This window comes from Micrasema longulum, unplaced genomic scaffold (genome assembly GCF_059751315.1).
Source record: "Micrasema longulum isolate JH-2025_06_02 unplaced genomic scaffold, ASM5975131v1 h1tg000820l, whole genome shotgun sequence".
Lineage (NCBI taxonomy): Eukaryota > Metazoa > Arthropoda > Insecta > Trichoptera > Brachycentridae > Micrasema > Micrasema longulum.
In genome coordinates, this window is record NW_028278012.1 from 183,068 (window position 1) to 196,111 (window position 13,044).

The 13,044-nt window shown below is 36.3% G+C and overlaps 2 protein-coding genes across 10 annotated transcripts in view; one reads left to right on the forward strand and one right to left on the reverse strand.

Moving 5' to 3' along the window:
* Positions 1–4,384: 4,384 nt before the first annotated feature.
* Positions 4,385–5,478, forward strand: Cpsf5 (cleavage and polyadenylation specificity factor subunit 5). Its single transcript, XM_088230822.1, has one exon. The coding sequence runs from the start codon at positions 4,756–4,758 to the stop codon at positions 5,440–5,442; it is 687 nt and encodes a 228-aa protein (XP_088086948.1). The 5' UTR covers positions 4,385–4,755; the 3' UTR covers positions 5,443–5,478.
* Positions 5,479–6,280: 802 nt separating this feature from the next.
* The window catches only part of Dap160 (dynamin associated protein 160), a 65,722-nt gene continuing 58,958 nt past the window's right edge, over positions 6,281–13,044 (reverse strand). For 8 of the 9 annotated variants that reach the window (XM_088230813.1, XM_088230819.1, XM_088230816.1 and 5 more), the window contains 3 exons: positions 12,559–12,651; positions 11,724–11,832; positions 6,281–6,861 (listed from right to left, as the gene is read on the reverse strand). In XM_088230813.1, coding sequence (XP_088086939.1) covers positions 6,794–6,861; positions 11,724–11,832; positions 12,559–12,651 — 270 coding nt within the window. In that variant the 3' untranslated portion in view covers positions 6,281–6,793. The remainder of the gene's footprint in view (positions 6,862–11,723; positions 11,833–12,558; positions 12,652–13,044) is intronic. The other variant, XM_088230814.1, reaches the window with a different exon arrangement.

A 13,044-nucleotide genomic window follows, 5' to 3' on the forward strand; every position in this document is an offset into this window, starting at 1 on the left:
CCCTCCTTATCCTCTCTTCAAGCATTTTTGTCCTTATCCCGCCCAATTTACAGTAACTTAATGTTCTTAAAATTAATATTTTAAAAATCTTTGATTATTGAGTACATGAAAATAACATTTTTATATGTATAAATTGTATGTATTTATTTGATATGTAATATATATTTTCTTTCCTAACTTTGTATACTTTGTGGAAAAGTGTTATTAGTTCTGAGTTTATACACTATATCTGTTTGTTTACTAAAAATATGTATGTAGAACTGTTGATTTCCCTAATAAAATAAAATAAATAAATAGTGGCACTAGAGCGGTGCGTCTTTTAAAGACATTTTATTTTTAAATAATCTTTTTTTATCCCAGATAAAATTAGTCAAGTAATTAATGTTTTACAACTTCAAAGTAATTTGATTTGATGTAATTTAATCAAACTTCGGGAATATTTCGAAACGTTAGAAACGCTTGAACAATTTGCCCACCGCGTCGTTTTAAGATAATTCTAAAAATACGTTCATTTATTCGTCAGTTTGGAGTCAACATTTAAACTAAACGCACGTTTATTAAAATTGTGATATTTTTGAAAAACATATGCCATGGGGACGTGGGACTGTGTAAGTACATAAAATACCTGGTGTTGGTTGCCAGCTAGTTTGTGTCTTAGGTCTTAAGAGCTCCCCTCGAGAGAGAGAAGCATTAACGACAATATGAAGAAAATATGTCGGCGTTGGTTTGTGCACATGCCTAGAGGCACTCTACATAGAGTGAATGGATGACGAAAGAATGCCTAAAAAGATTTACCATGTGAATGTTAATGTACGCAGATAAAGAAGGAATGTAGAGAAGAACATGGCATTACCAAATTCAACAATTACTTGAAGATAAATATATCGAAAGTCGGAATAATGGTGGTGCTTGCATCAGAAGATGTATAAATGTAGAGGTAACAAGGCTGTATGAAGACAAACAAAATATTCCCTTCTCTTAGCTTACCCCTACAGAGAAACGGCATAAAGGTTTGTTGGTCAATGTATTTATTTTGAGAAAACAACCTTATTTTTTTCTTGTGGTACTAATAAATGTGACTTTTGACATGTTTACCTTCAATTATTTATCGAATTAGGTCATGCTATGTCTTTCTCGGTCTTCCTCCTTTACAATATCCATAAACATTCGCATCGTAAATGTTTTTAGTTGTTCTTTCTTTGTGCATTGCTCTATGTGCTCGAACCAACGAACTACCCCTTTCTTGATTTTGTCTACATTGAGGGGAGACCCTTAAGCCCACCATCCACTTGCAGCTGTTATAGAGTCCTGAGGGACTCTCTGTCAGCTGCGCATAGAGGAAAGTTATGATAAATATTCCTACGGAATACAAACTCTATGCAGATTAAGGAGGGGGGAGGAGGACGTATGGACAGAGGCCAACACGTCGTCCCCACCCCTCAGGATCCCCTCAATGAATCTGTTTTTTTTTATTCAAAAAAGTATGGTAACAAACAATTTACATAAATAAACGTATCCGAATATACAAAAACATTTTCTTAAAACTATAGTTACTTAACAAACATAACTTACACAAAACATAAGTAAAAACACGGATATTTACATTAAGAGAACGACTTTGGATAAAGAAGGACTCCCTGGGTGGTCAGAGGCAGAGGATCCGATTACCACCCCCGTAAGGCGAGGACAAAACAAAAGAACGTGTGCGTTCCGCTCGGAAGGAAGCACAGACCCAACTGAATGAGCATCCTACAGGAACAGTTGCCTGTCCCACCATATTTGATGATTTTGTCTACAATGCTAGTATCAGCCTTGTACAATACAGGAGGTGAGGAATGAAATTATAATGATAACAACAACAACATCAAGAAGAAACCAACACGCCGTTTCCCCGTAAGGGTAGACAGAGAAGATAGAACGTTACATCACTCTATCTTTGCATATAGATCTCGCTTCTTCTAAATTCATGCATCTTCTCATGCACGCGCGCCGATTATTCCGTCTTTTGACAGGTCCATCTTCGAGTATTTGATGGATTTGGTCATGCCATGTCTTTCTCGGTCTACTTCTATTTCTGCATCCATCAACATTTGCATTGTAAATATTCTTAGCCGTTCTTTCGCTGTCCATTCGTTCTACATGTCCAAACTAGCGCGGAGCTCCTTTCTTGATTTTTTCGATAATGCTTGTCTCAGCCTTGCATAATGTACAGATCTCAACATTTGTGCATCTATCGTACATGGTTTTACCACACATTCGCCTGAGACATCGCATTTCGACAGCATTCAGCCTACTTTCATCCCTGTTTTTCCAAGTCCTTACTTCGCTCCCATACATCAGGGTCGAGACCAGGACTCCGTTGTGAACTGCTAATTTTGCCTCTTGTGACAGGCTATTATATGATTTATGATATGATAATGAAATTTCAAAAGTATATTTGTAGCGTTTTTATACTAGCTCCAAGATTCGGTTTTAGAACCGAGTAAAAATATTCGGATCGGTTCGTGAAAAATATTCGAATCTTCATCATTGTTGGTTTATGACCGCGGAAGGAAAAATTATAAGCATAGACAAAAAATATATATTGTGTTGTTGGCAGTAGCGACTGTCACCTGTCAAAATATTGTGTTGTGTGTTTTTTTATGTAGGTAGGTAGTCGAATCCAGTTAGAATTCAGATGGAAATAATTAATAAATTATAGTTAGATATTTGCGCAGAATTAGAAAAGCTGTCATCTTTCCATAATTAATTACTAAATTAAAGATTTAGATAACAGTCTTTTGCTAAAAAAATATTTTTTAAATCTTTCATTCCAATACCACTAACCGTCAACCGTAATATATTTTATTGAAAATCGTAGCCTATACAAAAAAAACACTGATCACATGTTAATAGATGGGATATTTTAAGTTTAACTTTTTAAAACATGTAGTAAATAATCCCTTAGCGCGCTGTAATGTAACATCGTGTTACCACTAATAAAAGATGGAATATTCTAAAGTTCAGACATCTGAAAAAAAAACATGGAGACGTACGGTTTAATTATTATTTTTCCATAATTTATCTAAACAAACGTATAATTTAGCCCTGTTAAAGCAAAATAAATTAAAAATCACAAAAACGCCGCTCATTTTACGCGCGTGCGTCCCCCATCACTGTCATCAACCGACTGAAGACTGATTCTGTTTTACGTTTTACACAACACTCACCATAAAACAGCATCTCTGTCTTCCTTGTTATGAGTTCTATCTTCGTACTCTTTCTTATACAGATGTGTTGTTGAATTAGCGGACCCGCCAACATGGCATGGCGGCGGGAACTAGCGCGCCAGTGAAATTAAGGCAATTTCTTCCCACCTACCCAAACCATTAAATTTAAGAAAATCAGTGGTACATGAACATATTGTTGGTTTATTAATAATTTCATTACAGAACAAAATATTGATAAACATATATATTTGTTAAGAAGTAAAAGTTGACTAAATATCTACACTGTACTATGAATCGTAAGAGAGGAGGGGGTAAAGAGGGAGGAAAACAGAAAAACCTAAATATTACCATATTTGAGATTGTCCAAATGTTCGTCGACAAAAGACTGGATTTCACCCCCTCGGGAGTCATTAAGATTAACAAATTACAACAGGAATGGAGAATACCTTAACTAAGGGAGTATGGAAGTCTAGGCATTTACAGGGCTTATGACCTGTCATTGGCTGGTTTAAGTGGCCACTTTACACACTGTGCAACATTCACTATTTTGCCCATGTTTGAACATCCATATTTCTTCAATTCTTTCATTTGTTAATTTTAGTGAAGTTTATGTACGTGTGTGTGTATGTACATGTGTATATATGTACATATATATATATATATATAAACACATCTACTTTTATACATCTAGTAAATGTTATCACTGTAACTCTAAAAAAAAGAAACTAACTCTTATGCTTGGAAAAAAAACAATACATTGTAGTTTTTACACGTGTTCAAAAAATTTCTTAAGATTTGCTTTAAATTTATTTATTTATATATTATTTTTAATAGTTTTTAGTTCATTGGGGAGATTTTTATAATTTTTTACACCTTTGAAGACAAAGCTATTTTGATCATGACTTGTGTAGAATTTATTGTCTTTTTTACCACGCATTCGCCTGGGAGATCGCATTTCCATAGCATTTAGCCGACTTTCATCCTCGATTTTCTAATTACATTATTAGGCACTAGGATTCTATCGTGAACTGCCCGTCAGAAATATTATGAAAATTAATTGAAAGTAAAAAGTCTACGAAATAAGATGTTTCTTCTTACGGTGTGATCACCTTTATATCGATTTTTTAACGTCACGTTTGCTAAACTGTCACCGATTCTCAATTTTCTATGAATTTTTTTGCGGGTTTCTATATCTATGGAATAAATTGGAATAAATACTGTTTTCTCTGTGAAGCCGTTCGCTTATCAAAGTTTAATCCATTGTTTTGTTAATATTTGAAGTGTGAGCATCGCTAAACAGCGAAGCGAATATAAATACAGATATACTGCATCGAATAAACGTAGTATTATCAAGATTCGGCTGTGTTTAGTGCGCGCCGCTTAACCTCGAAACCGGGGCGTCAGTACTGCGGCGTCTGTCAAAAAATGGTGTAAAAATCACCGGCATCCCGACGAAAAGAAAGAAAACGCCGACCTGACGGTGCAGCGAATGATAAATATTGTTAACTAACTTACCTCGTGCGAAATTTGCGACGGTTTATTTACCATGACGACGCCGTCTCCCGTGAGCAAAACCGGCAGCGGTTGGCCGCGAAAACCGTCAATCGGGTCCGCGCAACCCACACCCGCTTCCCAAAACCCGACCTTAAACAGATCCATACATCTGTACCCGCTGACGAACTACACGTTCGGTACGAAAGAGCCCCTTTTCGAGAAGGATCCATCCGTGCCCGCGCGCTTCCAGCGGATGCGGGACGAGTTCGACCGCATCGGCATGCGGCGCTCGGTCGAGGGCGTCCTGCTGGTGCACGAGCACGGGCTGCCGCACGTCCTACTGCTGCAGCTCGGGACCACGTTCTTCAAGCTCCCGGGCGGCGAGCTGGGCTCCGGCGAGGACGAGGTCGAGGGCCTGAAGCGGCTGCTGAGCGAGACGCTCGGCCGGCAGGACGGCGTGCGGCAGGAGTGGGTGGTCGAGGACACGATCGGGAACTGGTGGCGCCCGAACTTCGAGCCCCCGCAGTACCCCTACGTGCCGCCCCACATCACCAACCCCAAGGAGCACAAGCGCCTGTTCCTCGTGCAGCTGCAGGACAAGGCGCTCTTCGCCGTGCCTAAAAATTACAAACTAGTAGCGGCTCCGCTGTTCGAACTGTACGACAACTCCCAGGGCTACGGGCCGATCATATCCTCGCTCTCTCAAAGCCTGTGTCGCTTTAATTTCATATATGTCTAACTGTATCTCAGCACCAATAAACTATATTTTAAGCCATTTTGTTTTTCCATTACATTAATAGAATTCGCCCTGCCAGAAATCCACACCACATCTCGGATACATGGATCTTCTTCCTCTCGTAGGCACGCATTGTCCACGTTTCAGCCCCATATAGGAAAACGGAGAATACCAGGGCTTCCATCAACCGCTTTTTTGTGTTTATTGATATACCTCGATCTCACCAAATCTTCTCCAAACGGTTCATTGCTTCTTTGGCCATTTCATTCCTGCGACCAATCTCAGGTCTGCAACTGCCATTGTTGGAGATAAGCGAGCCGAGGTACACAAAGTCATCTATCAGTTCAAGGTCTTGCATCTGTCTTGTCCTAAGGAGACTGTCAGCTCTGTCTACAATCATTAGCTTTGTCTTACTTTTATTTATTTTTAGACCCAGAGCCTCACACTCCAACTCTATCCGTCTGAAGGCTTCTGCTAGCTTGGTTTCATCTTTGGCAATGAGTGTCGTGTCGTCTGCACATCTCAGATTTGATATTTGTCGACCTCCCACTTTGACACCACCATTCCACCCATCCAGCGATCTTTTCATAATATATTCACCGTAAAGGTTGAAGAGTTTTGGCGACATTATTACTTAGGTTCTTATAATTATGTTTTAAAACGAATGAAGAGTTTTTGCTCGACTGTTGACAATATTTTTGTTTGGTATGTCCGAGACGTAGCTCGTTATAAATGCATGGAGAAAACCACAAACTAAAATGTCAACTAATGTTTCTTCATTAGATCCGAGATCTCGCCATTTCGATAGGGACCTAAAGACAATTTACATTAAAACAATGCGTCAAGCATAACATGTTTTATTTTTATAAATTCTCTAACAAATACACGTACATGGGCAAAAGCAGTAATTTTGATTATTCCTAAGACAGTTCATAGAATAGGAGTCTAAATTACTAATTAATCTAATAGGGGATCATTTTTTTTTTTTCATTTTTAATGTAACAAGGGTCTATGAAATAGAACATGTACATTATCAAATATGTCAATTACATCATTTATAAATATTAAAACCAACACTGGACCAAGATGCGAGCCTTGAGGTACTCCACTAACTGATTTAAATTTATGTGATAATATATAATTTATTTTCACTGACAGGTTTCTATCGAACAAGTATGTTTTAAACCAATTTAGCAAATTACCGTTAATTCCAGATCTTATTGCGTTGTCTTCGTGTGACACACTGTGCGTGCCTACACACAATTTTTAACAAGAGGAATTTAAATTATCCGTACCATCTAATACGGCAAAAACATTTCATTTAATATTAAATTTTATTTAACACTGGTTATTCCTAACCATCGTTGACCAGTTTGGAGACGTAATTGCTGGGGAAGAGGCCGGTCATTCCGCGTAGCTCACCTGGAAAAAAAACAAACACATTAAAAATTGATCGTACTAAATATATTGATTGATTTTTGAGAATCGGGTGTGGTCCCGTGGCTGGTGTCTCGGACTCACGGCTCCAAGGTCGCGTGGTTCGAATCCCACTCTACCCCAACTTGATTCTCATTTTTAATAGTGAGATATTTACAACTTGTTGTAAATGACTTTCAAAATGAAATATTTGGGTAAATGATAAGAAAGCAAATATTTTTATTTATTTAATAGCATAATTATACATTTTTACAATTTAAAAAAAAAATTCACTTGTTATATTTTTACTAAAACTAAAATCCCACCAAGCCACTTTTTGTAGCTTGTTGGTGAGGATTATATTTATACTGACTTAATAATATTATTTACATTTATAAAAACAATGAATAGCATATAAAAATTAACAGCCGGAAAGATCAGAATAAACATGTTAATACAAATAATAATATATAAATTTATTTTTTAAATACAAGAAAATATATGAAAAAATAAAATATTTACACCTAAGCTACTATTCATATATAAACTCTTGATCGAGTAGCCACTCTCTTATTTTGCTCTTGTTACAATGTGAGTTAAATTTAAGTTCTTTTGGTAATAAATTAAAAATTCTAGGTACTAAATATTTGAGAGTTCTATTTCCATATTTATTACATACTTTTGGTACTACCAAGCCATCATTAGACGTGAAGCGTGTATTATGGTTATGTTTGAGAGGAAACTTGAATGTATTACTATTAAATTTATTTTGTTTAACAATTTTTTTTTATACAGGTGTTCTTTGAACCCTGTCACATCCGAAACCACGATGATCAGTATGGGCAAGAAGACATAATAGCATATTTAAAAAAATATTTAAAGCAAATATTAAAAAAAACAATATAAACTTTTAATAATATTACAATTTTTTTTATCAGAATTTCTCGATAACATATTTTCAAAAATTAATTTTAAATATTTAAATTTTTTTATTTCCTTTATTTCTCCAGGTAACTCATTGTACAGCTTCAACCCCTTGTACAATGAGTTTTGAGATTCTGTTTTTTTCCTCATTGCTAATCTTATCTTTTTTTACCCCTTGTTTCATATGTACGACATTGTTGGTTCAATTTTATTATTGTTTTTATTTTATTCATCCCCTTAATTATTTCACGTATAAAAATTGCCACATTATAATTAATTTGTTGCTTTACTGTGAGCGAGCCAATTTCTTTGTGCATTTATTTTATTTATTTATTTTATTTTTTATTTAATAAAGATAAACGGCAAATCTGCCTTTTACAAACATTAATAATATTAACATTATCGCCAAACTATCTAAACTAGGAATAAGTGGTCCTATGATTAAATGGTTTCAAAGCTACTTGACTGATAGAACATTAACGGTAAAAATTTGTGACACTTTGTCCCAAACTTTCTGTGCTACTAGTGGAGTTCCACAGGGCTCCCATTTGGGCCCAATACTTTTCATCATCTTTGTTAATGATGTAATGGATGTATTTGATGATGTGGAGATATTGCTGTTTGCCGATGACATGAAGATTTTTAAAATAATCAATACTGTAAATGATTGTAATATTCTGCAGCGTAATTTAGATAAAATGTTTCAGTGGTGCTCTGCTAATAAACTGCAATTGAATATTAAAAAATGACAGGTAATGAGATTTTTTAGAATAAAAAATCCCATATTATTCGATTATCTGATGGGAAATACTCAATTAATCTCAACTTCTGAGGTGCGCGACTTAGGCGTCATTTTCGACCAAAAATTATCCTTCATTAGTCACATTAACAACATAACTAGTAAATCTCTGAAAATGTTGGGATTCGTGTTACGTGTGACTAATGAATTCAAAAACATAGGCACTTTGAAGTTGATGTATACTTCTTTAGTGAGAAGTCAGTTAGAGTACAACTCGACAATTTGGACTCCTTACTACAATTGTCATCAAAATTCTCTGGAAAGGGTCCAAAAAAAATTCTTAAGATACATAAATTTTAAACTTGGAATTAGTCATGAATTTTTAAATTACGATTTTTTATTAAAAACATTAAATTTGCTTAAACTTAACGATAGAAGAAAAATTATAGACCTGTTAAATTTGTATAAAATTGTGCATTCTATATGGGATTGCCCAGAACTTTTGTCACTCGTCAACTTCAGGGTGCCTGGAAGGATAACTAGGCGGGTGCCACCGTTTTGCAGTAGTAACTCACGCACAGTGTATGATTGTAATGCCGTATTGAGCCGACTTCATGAACTCGGCAATAGTTGTTCCCACATATCGGATATATTTAATGTGGGGTATTGTTCTTATAGAACAAACCTTATAAACTTTTTCAAAGATGAGCAGTAATCATATTTAATGTAGTTACTTCATATATGATTTTCTGTTTTTTTTTTTTTTATATATATTTTTATTATAAACCTTATTATGTTTAAAATTTGATTTCCTTTTTATATTAATTTTTAAAGTTCTCGTATACTTTTTATTTCAAACTTTTGTTTTATTTAAACTTTAAACTTTTTTTTTTTAAAAATATTATGTTATATAATTTTTAGGCTTGATTATTGTTCCTTAGTTTTGAGTGCAAATATGTAGTTTAAAAAATATCAAACCTTATATGTTTATATTATAAATTTGTAAAAGGCAATTATGCCGTGTATGTTAATAAATAAATAAATAAATATTTGGCTTAATATTTTTTTTTTAAAACATGAATTTCCTTATACCCAAGATTTATAAAATAAAAAAATAACCTAAAAATTATACAGCATATTCAGTAGAAAGTTTAAGTAATAAAACACTCTACAGTAAAACAACAAGAAAATCATAAGTACTGTTTCACACAGCTAGGCAAAGTGAACAAAAAACTGTATACATATATATTATGAAACGCATGAATACATAAATATAATTACCATTCACCATCTTTAAAATAGTTCAAAAGGTTTCTTCCATAGGAACAATACCCTACACTAAATATATCAGATACGTGGGAATAACTATTGCCGAGTTCGTGAAGTCTGTTTAATACGGCATTACAAGTATACACTGTCAGTGAATTGTTGCTACAAAACGGTGGCACCTGTCTCGTCATTCTTCCAGGCACCCGAAGTTGATGAGAGATAATAGTTCGGGGCAATCCCATATTGAATTTACAATTTTGAATAAATTTAAAAGGTCTATAATTTTTCTTCTATCGTTAAGTTTTAACAAACTTAATGTTTCATTCTTTCTAAATTAGAATAGATATTTCTTTTGAGTATAATCCTCATTGCCTTATTTTGAAGAATTTGTATATTTTGAATTTCTCAAAGAATGGAAGAACAGTATATGTGTGTAACCTATGTGTTACGGACGTCGTATAGACTCAGCAGCCCTTCCTAGGGCCTCTGGAATAAATAGTGTAGAAACCTCGGTATATGTAAACATGAAATGCTGCCTCCCCAATAAAGACTTTAATTTGTTACCTTCGGGGGTGGCTTTTGTTATACCGAGGCCTATAGAATTAGGATGTTTTAGAAAATTATAAATATATTGCATTGCCTGGCTGTTTTAAATTAATAATATTTTCTCTGTACATGTTTCTTGCCGCGCGGTCTGCACCCGAGTGCGGGCGGGTGGCGGGGGGACGTAGCCTTATACGTGGCGAGAGAGAGATAGACATAGCGGGCGACAGCGCGCTATCTCTCTCGCTCTTTATCAGGTCATGGTAAATTTAATAAAGAATTATTTGTTTTTAATATTGTTGACTCCCCTTCGTGCTGCTGCGGATATCCTAACCAATCTTCTGAACACATCCTGTGGTCTTGTCCCCTTCCCCTTCTCTATGATTACCGAATGGAGCTTCTCGATACTATCCGTGGCCCTGTCATAGGTCCTGTCGGATATACAGATCTGGTGGCTTCTAAAAAGAATTTCGAGGCTTTTAAAAAGTTTTGTAATCATTTCGGCGAATTGATCATGTCCAATCAATTTAATCCCAGTCAGTGAAGAATTCACTTCCCTCTCTTCTCAATCCAATGAAGTACATATTATGCACTTCTGGATTACTTTCTTTCAGCACGAAGATGCTAAGGCTACCAGATTTCAGAGAGCTCCTTCGGGCAGCTTTTCTCGTTTGACAACGAGCAAATTTTCCGTGTATGTGGGCACCGCCAAGGAGACTTATGTCCTCAGATGCGGTGTGCGGTATGTGGTGGGTAAGCTATCTCTCTCGCGACAGGATTGGTCGGCCTACCCCCGCCTGCCATTGGCCTATGTCGGCCGCGCAGATTTGTTATGTATAAAACGACGCAGCGCAAAAAATAAATCAGTGTCAACCTTTTACTCGTGTTTAAATCATCTCCCGCTCTACTCTCCGCCGATACCGACTACGCTACAAGACCTACGCCTGCCCTCGGATTCGACTTCTGGACTTCTCACCTTACGGATCACGACCGCGGCGCTCTATTGGAATTAAAAGTCCTTTTCAGGACTACTAGTCAAATCGGCTTTTCGGCCCTTCGGTTCCCGCCGCCAGTGAAATTAAGTGTGTGCTTCGTTCTTCGGTTTCCGCTGCCTTACAAACAGCGGAAGGGACGACCTATTGAAGAGTGGTGGACCCGCTAACTCGTCGGTAGCGCGTCAGCTACACTATGTTAATAATTAATAATTGTAATAGTAACCCATGTTGATCGTAATACCACGGATTAATCAGAAAAAATACATAAGCAAGTATGCATTTCTTCTTTTCTCCAAACTATTGTAGCCGAGCGTTCCCAGCATGAAGTCAGGCGGGCACAACCGCGGGTAATATCAACTGTTATGTGGGAAAATGAGGTAAACGTATATTTTCATTACCTTGCCACCAAGCTGGATCCTGGTCTCTGTTTGTGACGGCTATGATGTCGTCTTTCTCGAAACTCAATTCGTCGGCATTTTGCGCCGTGTAGGGGTACAGCGCGATCACCTAAAGGAAATGCAATCATTATTACTCGGTTATAACAGCGAGCTCTTGGATGTAATGAGCCAACACTCGTAACTTGTTTTTTGTGATTTTCATTTATTTTTATTCGGGTATTTAGAACATTACAGAAAGAAAACCCAATGCATTCTAAATACAATAATAGATCACAAATTACAGTGGATAGTTATGTTTTTTATTATATAAATAAAACACGAGTGATGCTTCAATCCACAAATTCGGAATATCCAGTGACCGGTTTCATCGCTTTCGCGACATCTTCGAGACTGGTATCTTTATTAAAGAGTTAAATGTATTTATACAGAACAGAGGTAAGGATAGATAATTCAAAGTTATATGTAAGTAAATTAAATCGCGCTACACAACCGAGTACTGTATCTTATTCGCCATGTAATGAATACGCATTGAACAACAACCTCGTGTCTTCTCTGTCAATCTCTAACTGGGGTAGGAACTCCAACAAACACCCAGCTACTAAATCCTACAATTTATTGACTGTATTATCTATTTGCTCGTTGTATGTTAGTTTATAGTCCAAAACAACTCCTAAATCTCTAATGGACTTAACTACATCAGTTTTGGAGTTTTCTATAAGGTACTCGAAGGAAATCGGTTGTTTTGTTCTATGAAATGACATTATTTTACATTTTTTAATATTTCGTTCTAATTTATTGATTTTACACCATTGGTTAAAAGAGTTAATGAACCCACCTTGTCGATGACTTGCTCCTGAGATAAAATATCCATCTTAGATGACAGCACTGGAGTGGTTCGGCCCGAAGTACGGCCAGTAGGTTGAAGAATCTAAAGAAATAAATATTTATTATTGTTTATTGAATACGATGAATTAATTTTTATAGCAGCAACTGCAGACGCTAGCTAATCATAGTCTGGATCCCATCGCATCTTGGTATTAGAGGTAATGAGATGGTAGATGAACTGGCGAAAGCGGCTGCGATAGACGGCTCGCGTCCTCTTGAGTATTGTGTGTGTGTTTCCGACATGTCCCCTCGAATTCAGAACGAGGCAAAACGACAATGGAAGACCCAGTGGGAGTTTACCTCCAAATGTAAGGGAACTCTCTATAAAGATATCCAAGAGAGCATACCAAGCCCTCCTTGGTTCCACACAAAAAAATTGTCTAAGAGATTAATCTCAAACATTAGTAGACTACGAATCGGCCACTATTGCACTAAT